This window comes from Tamandua tetradactyla, chromosome 1, assembly GCF_023851605.1.
Source record: "Tamandua tetradactyla isolate mTamTet1 chromosome 1, mTamTet1.pri, whole genome shotgun sequence".
NCBI classification, from domain to species: domain Eukaryota; kingdom Metazoa; phylum Chordata; class Mammalia; order Pilosa; family Myrmecophagidae; genus Tamandua; species Tamandua tetradactyla.
The window spans coordinates 29,182,680-29,189,581 of NC_135327.1; the positions used below are offsets into that span (position 1 = coordinate 29,182,680).

At 48.5% G+C, this 6,902-nt stretch overlaps 1 protein-coding gene across 2 annotated transcripts; it reads right to left on the reverse strand.

The window, feature by feature from the left end:
• Positions 1-2,864: 2,864 nt before the first annotated feature.
• On the reverse strand, positions 2,865-5,771 carry MC3R (melanocortin 3 receptor). 2 transcript variants are annotated; one of them, XM_077160450.1, is made up of 2 exons: positions 5,571-5,771; positions 2,865-5,346 (listed from the first exon to the last, which is right to left on the reverse strand). In XM_077160450.1, the coding sequence occupies exon 2, from the start codon at positions 5,274-5,276 to the stop codon at positions 4,305-4,307; it is 972 nt and encodes a 323-aa protein (XP_077016565.1). In that variant the 5' UTR covers positions 5,277-5,346; positions 5,571-5,771; the 3' UTR covers positions 2,865-4,304. The 2 variants fall into 2 exon arrangements, with proteins under 2 accessions (XP_077016565.1, XP_077016556.1); XM_077160441.1 differs by having other exon boundaries at positions 2,865-5,407.
• Between the last annotated feature and the right edge of the window lie 1,131 nt (positions 5,772-6,902).

Here is a 6,902-nt window from a genome sequence, read left to right on the forward strand (position 1 = left end):
CATATACATCATTAGGGTAAATTGTATAAAGCTGTACCTCTACGTGGCTTAGCCTGAATACCCTGGCATGTCAAAGAACAAAGGTGGAGAAAAAAATAGCAGTGTAGTACAGGGGTTCTCAAGTTCAAAGGCAAGAAAGACTTTGCCTTTTAGGGGACAGATGGCTATATCTGGAGACGTTTTTGGTCGTCACAACTCTAGTGGGGGAGGGGAGCTACTGGCCTCTAGTGGGTAGAGCCCAGGGATGAAGGTAAAAAGCTTCCAGTGCATGGGCCAGCTCTCCACGACAGAATTATCTGCCTCTCAATGTCAACAGTGCTGCTGTCGAGAAACCCCGGTAAATCTTTACTGCTGTCCTCTGAGAAAATACCCGGGGGCCAGAGCATATGCATAAATTGCACAGCCAAACTACCTTAGGATCCTGACTCCATCTCCAGGTCCATCACGTGGGTGGCAGCTTTTCTCTCTTCCCTGTTTTCGGGCGAGTTAGGGGTGGGAGGGAGATGTTGTCTGACTTCCTCTCTTTCATCCTCCACATGTCCGGACTTTTTATCCCCTTCCCATATATCGGGACCCCATATCATTTTTTCATTTTTGCAATGAAAATCTTCATGCCTAGACTTTGATCGGTTTTATATGATAGACACTGCTTTCTAGTGGGAGAGATATAAAAGGTAAGATAATCAATAAGATAAGGTAAAACAACACATTAATGTGAACTTGAGTGACTGAAGTCTTCTTTACAAAGGGCACCCTGGGAAGGCTCTGGGAGGGGGTGACGATTCAGCTGGAACCTGAATGGTAAGGAGCTGGACATGGGAAGATCTGTGGGAAGAGACTTCCAGGTGGTGGAAACAGCAGGTGCAAAGGTCCTGGGGCAGGAATGAGCCTGGTGCACTTGAGGCTAGTGAACAAGGGAGGCAGAGTAAAGGAGGGGGTTGGACAGTCGGCATAGATCAGATCACTGGGGACTTGTATGGCCGGGTAAGGAGTTAATTGGGCTTTTATTCAAAATTCATTGGGAGCCACTGAAGAGTTTTGAGCTGGACTGTGATATGATATATATTTTTTATTTTTAAACATCTTTAAATATTTTTAAACAGTTGCATTGCCTGCTGTGTGGAGCATGGATTATAATGGTGGAGAGGGTGGCTAGATATTTTCAGCCAAGGAGGCCTGAGTATGTTTTAGACCCCCAGCCTTATAGGAAGACATCACAATTAAGCTCAAAAGTTCAGCTTAACTAAGGGCAACAGACAACAATTTCTAGGAGGCAATGATTCTGCCTCACGGCTAGGGTGTGAAAGTGAGCTTACCTTAAATGGATTAAAAGCATTTGCCCAAGGAGAGGCTTCTTATAGTTTGCACTTATTCCAAATGCACTAAGCATTTTCATAACTGACTGTCCCCTCTCTTAAAATGCCCAGCGGGTTCCCACATGAAGATCTGAGAAAGCCGTTGCAGAGGAGACAATGACATCTCAATGTTCAGGTTTGTTCAACCTAAGAAATGGATGTCAGGAAGAGGCATTTGTGTTCTTCAGCTTATCTCTTTGATATACTTTCCAGGGTCACCCATAGACTTTTAAAAATTATAGCAAGTAAATTCAATGGTGCCTCTTGATTTTTATGACATCTCTATGGAAACTCTGCTAAAAACTTTGGGTTTTGTGGGTTGTGGAACACATGTTCCAGTCTTCTTCCCTGACAGCTCTGATGCCATGGGCCCCGGCTAAACTACTTCTGATTCAACGAGAGGCGGTAGGGTGTTGGGGTTAGATTCTAGGGTGTGGAGTGGGGCAGCCTGAGTTTGAATCTCTGCATTTCCATTTGCTACCTGAGTTTCTATAGACAACCTTCTTAACCTCACTGAGTTTCAGATTTCTCCTCCACAGTAAAGATAACAGTATCTACCTTGTAGAGTTATTGCAAATGTGAAAGGAACGCAGGCTTGTAAAGTATTTAGCACGGGTCCTGGAGTGTGGTTAGCACTCCTGTCACTGCAGTTAAAAGTCCTCCGTGCCCTCACTATTTAAACTGTGGTCCCCAGAGCGACAGAACCACAACCTTTGGGAGCCTGTTAAATATGCAGATTCTCAGGCCCCCCCCCCCCCCGCCAGCCCCCCTCCACTTGCTGCTTCAGTTTCTGCACTTGAACTAGATCCCCAGGTGATTCTTGTGGGCACTCCCGTTTGGGAGCTCTGCTCTAGGTTGAAATGTATAGGTGGGAGAGCTGGATAGAAAATAGGCTTGTTACGGAATTATATTGGGAGTAGGGTTTTGGAGCAAAAAGGCATCAGTGCCAGGACACAGAATTCCTTGGCTGTGGTGTCCACTCTGACCTTAACTAGTAGGACATTCTTGGACAAATCATGTAACCACTCTGGGGCTGTTTCTTCATCATTTTACATGCCCCACTTATTTTAGAGGTTTTTTTTGAGAGAGAGCAAAGTGAAATAATGTGAAAATTGGTATGACTGAAAGTAAGTTATTTTTATCTTGTTTACTTTGAAAAAGAACATCATAATTCCTACAGTTGTTTATATGATTTTCAACAAGTTTGATTCCTCATTTTCCACTTTTACTTGTGAAGAGGCAAAGGACAGGTTACATTATATGGGGTCCCGATTAAAATAATGGGTAGTGACACTGGTCTAGGAACCACAAGCCGGGTATTTTAGGAAACTAAATGGGAGAGTGTTGCAGTTTCATCAAAAGACACTGCCTTAGGAAAGACTAGCCCTGTGATGATGCCATTGACAAAAAGCCCCCGAACTGCAGTGTCACAAATGATGACAGCATGCTGGAGTCACCACGGACGATTTCAGGTGGCTTCTTTAAATGAGTCACATATTTAGCAGCCGCAAAAGCCTTTTATTATTCTCAAACATCACAGTTCAAGCAAGAAACAGATGACATTGCTCATATTAGCAGAAAATCTCCACGTGCAAAATATGTTATATACACTACATAAGAAAGGTATAGTGTTGCACATCAGCCATAACAGTACGTAAGAATTCATGAGAGGGAAAGCTGGAGGATAGCCTGAATGCACAGACAGAATTACCCAGGACAGAGAAGGTTCTGACAATGAGTGCTGGATACATTGTTACACAGTGCAATTTGGCAAATGTCTCCCTAAACTCGTGGGAATGAATTGCTTTACTTGACAAGGTACAGGCATTGAGAACAGGGTCACCCCAACTCTCATGCTACAAGAGTTGTAGCAAAAAGAGCAGTGAACAAAAGTAACATTCTCTTTGATAGAGAGAACGTTAAGGAATCGATGTGATAGTGACACAGTTACAATGAGCACAGAAAGGGCTCCCAAGGAAAACACCTGACTCTTTAACAGTTTCTTAAGCTATCTGAAACTACACTAATGCAATTTCTTGTGACATATGCCCTCCCACGGCGATTCACTCTCTCGCTTTCAAGACAGAAAAGGAATAATAGGAAAAACATTTATTTAAGAGTAATTTATACCTTTAAATATCAAGATATCAAAATACCATGTATACAGGTATGGGAAGGTTGTCCAAAGCACTTCATCTCTTGGTAGAATTTTGAAGACTACCTTACATTTAATGCATAAAAAATCCACCTCCCCCCACCACGACAGCAGAAATAGAAATGGGTCACTTTTCCATGCTTTAAAAAAAAAATTATAGAAGTGACTGATGTGAGGTGTGAGGGTAAGAAGGGGGGAAGGGGAACGGCATAGCATTTTTTTTTTCACAGTTAACTGTTTTCAGAAAATTGTTTCACTGTAAACAGTAAAAAAAAAAAGAGTAAAAAGAGGAGAGACTCAATTTCTTATGAAATAAGTGCAAAGCCATCTGAGCCTCTGTCAGCTGGAGGTCGGATGCTGTCACCGGTCTGCTTGGGACAGATTTGAACTATGCTTACTGTCAACGCAAACCTCGGGCTGGTCTGGCTTGGAGGATGAAGATGCAGGCGGGAAGCCGGTGAGCAGGCAAGCATTGCCCACCCGGGGTGGACGGCGGTGGGTGCGGCCAGCGCCTACAGCATCCTCCAGCTGATTTCTCCAGTGATCATTTGGGAAATCAGAGTCGGTGACTTACCCACATTGGAAGCCTTTCAGAGAGCCAGGGACATACCGTGTTCCCTTTCCAAAGTCTTTGCGACTTAAAACTACAACAAGACAGGTGAGGACGGGGCTAATAACACACGTGGAGGTCGTCTCAGTCGTTTTGTAATCCCTCTCCTTCTTTCTAAACACCCTGGCGTGGAAGGAGGGTCAAAAGCGACCAGACATATGGCCTTGGCCGTGGCCCCGGCGCCCTACCGCCAGCTCCCGCCGTGGCAGCGGCAGAGAATCTCCTTGAAGGTGTTGCGCAGTTCCAGGCTGCGGAAGGCGTAGATGAGCGGGTCGATGACGGAGTTGCACATGATGAGGACCAGGTAGGTGTTGAAGTGGGCGGTGTAGCAGATGCAGTAGGGGTGGGTGGGGCAGGCGATGATGAGCACGAGGTGGAGGAAGAACGGGGCCCAGCAGCAGACGAACACGCCCAGCAGGAGGGTGATGGTCGCCGCCCCCTTCCGGCAGGAGCGCTGCGGGGGCGCGGCGCCGGGGGCGGGCGGCAGGGCGGCGATGCGCTGCACGTGCAGGCGGGCGAAGAGGAACATGTGCACGTAGAGCGCGCCCATGAGCAGGAGCATGGCGAAGAAGAGGGTGATGAGGCACACGATGACCATCTTGCTCTCGGAGTAGACGATGAACAGCACGCCGCAGACGCCGCAGCCCACCCAGATGGCGGCGATGGAGCCCAGGGCCTTCCTGGCCGTCATGATGCTGTGGTAGCGGAGCGCGTAGAAGATGGTGACGTACCTGTCCACGGCGATGGCCAGGAGGTTGCAGATGGAGGCCACCAGGGAGATGCAGATCATGGAGTCGAAGATGTTGTCCATGTGCTGGACGAACTGGTCCTCGAAGGCCAGGTAGTCGCTGTTGACCACGGCGATCATGACCGTTTCCAGGGCGTTGGACACGCTGACCAGCATGTCGGCGGCCGCGAGGCTGCAGAGGAAGAAGTACATGGGGGAGTGCAGGTTGCCGTTCCTGACCACCGCCAGGATGACCAGGATGTTTTCCAGCAGGCTGACGACGCCCAGCGCCAAGAAGACCTCGGGCTTGATGAAGACCTGCTCGCAGAACCTGCGGCTGCTCTGGTTGCCCGAGGAGGGGGCCGGGTCCAGCTCTGAGCCGTTGGGCAGCGTTGGGTGAGCAGAGGGCGGGCAGCACGAGGCATTCATGGCTGACGGCCGGGCCGACCCGAGCGGGAGCTCCAGCAGGGTCCAAGGAAGGAAGCTGCTGCTCCTGCTGCTGCTTACAGGAGAGGAAAAAAAGTCTCCCTCCAGATGCTTCTTTTGGAGGCTTGTGCAGTCTGGACTTAGATTTTGTTCTCCCCCAAAATAAAATGATAACAGAGAGAGAGAGAGCCAGAGGGGGGGGGGGGGGGGGGGAGGAAGAGAAAGTTAGCTTAGAGACAGAGAACTTTCCCCCACTTCACTTTCACATTCACTCTCATCAGCCGTTTTCCCTCTTACCCCTTTCTTTGTTTCTCTTCACATCCTCATCTGGGAGCAGAAAACCTGCCACTGGTTGCTACAGTTACTGCTGCTTTCAAGCAAGTCAGGGGCTGTGGTACCTGCCGCTAGAAGTGAGGGGAGAAAACTCAGGCTTTATATACCCACCGGGAGCAAACAACTCCTACTTCATCTGGAGCACAGTGAAATGACCACTGAGCAGCGGGCCCTTCTCTGACTGACAGTAGGTGCCAGGCTCCCAGGGCTCCTGCAGGGAGATTCAAAAGCAGACTGTGCCCTCTTCAGGCCGGATTCTCATCTGCGTGCTGGCTTGGTCAAACAGTTCTTATTTGTCATGGAAACTGCCACAGGCGTGCATGTATTTACTCATTCGTTCTTTTTTTTTTTTTTTTTTTTTTAAGTAAACATTTATTAAGCATCTAGTATGTATCAGGGTTCTGCCTGGTTCAGGGACTAGAGTGATGAGCAAGACCGGATGCAGACCCTGCCTTCCCTGGGCTCAGAGTCTGGGATGGGAGATGAGAAATCAGGATTGCACCCGGGAGTCTGGAAAGCTGTGGGATCATGGAGGAGGGGTCTCTAAAACTGGATGGCCAAGAAAGGTAACTGGAAGAAGGGGAATCTAAGCTTTGTCTTCAAGGAAGAAGAGGCATGTGGGGCTGGGTAGTGGGGTGGGTGCAGGGACAAGGGTTGAAGGAGGTAGAAGAAGAGTTCAGGCAAAGGGAATAACATGCCTGAGCCTGCAGGTGAAAGAGCGATGGTTCTCAACCTTGGCTGTGGGAATCATCTATAAAATATGGTGTGGGGATCCCACTCTGACCTGCTGAGTCAGAATCACCCAGGAGTAAGACCCAGGCAGGTGGATTTTAGATTTTTGACCGGTGAATCGAGGCAAAGGCAGGGTTGAGACTCACTGAAAAGGAAGTTGGTGTTTTTGAAGAATAGGAAGATGTTTGCTCTGGCCAGAGCATGGAACTGTAAGACACAATCTGGTAAATGAGACTGCAGAGGTTCAGTAAAACAGGTGAGCCGTGTTTGCATCCTGAAGGGTGGCATCAGTGGGGGGCTGTGGATGGGTGTGAGGTCATGCAGGGTGGTGAATGGATTAGAAGAGGATAAGAGTAGAGTCAGCGAGAGCAGAGCAGAGGGTGCTGCAAAGGTCTGGGGCGACGTGACTGTGGCCTGGACGAAGGAAGCTGTCATGGGGACGTGGAGAAGTGGATAGAGTTATTGGGAGGTAAAATTACAGAGCTTTGGAACCTAGGGCTGGAGGCGGAGGAGGGGACAGAGTCCACCCTGCTTCCTTTTTAAATGGGAAGATGGTGGTGCCTT

What these genes read in the sequence shown, in the direction of transcription:
- MC3R (XM_077160450.1), bottom strand. Translation starts at nt 5,276, where the DNA reads ATGAATGCCTCGTGCTGCCCGCCCTCTGCTCACCCAACGCTGCCCAAC.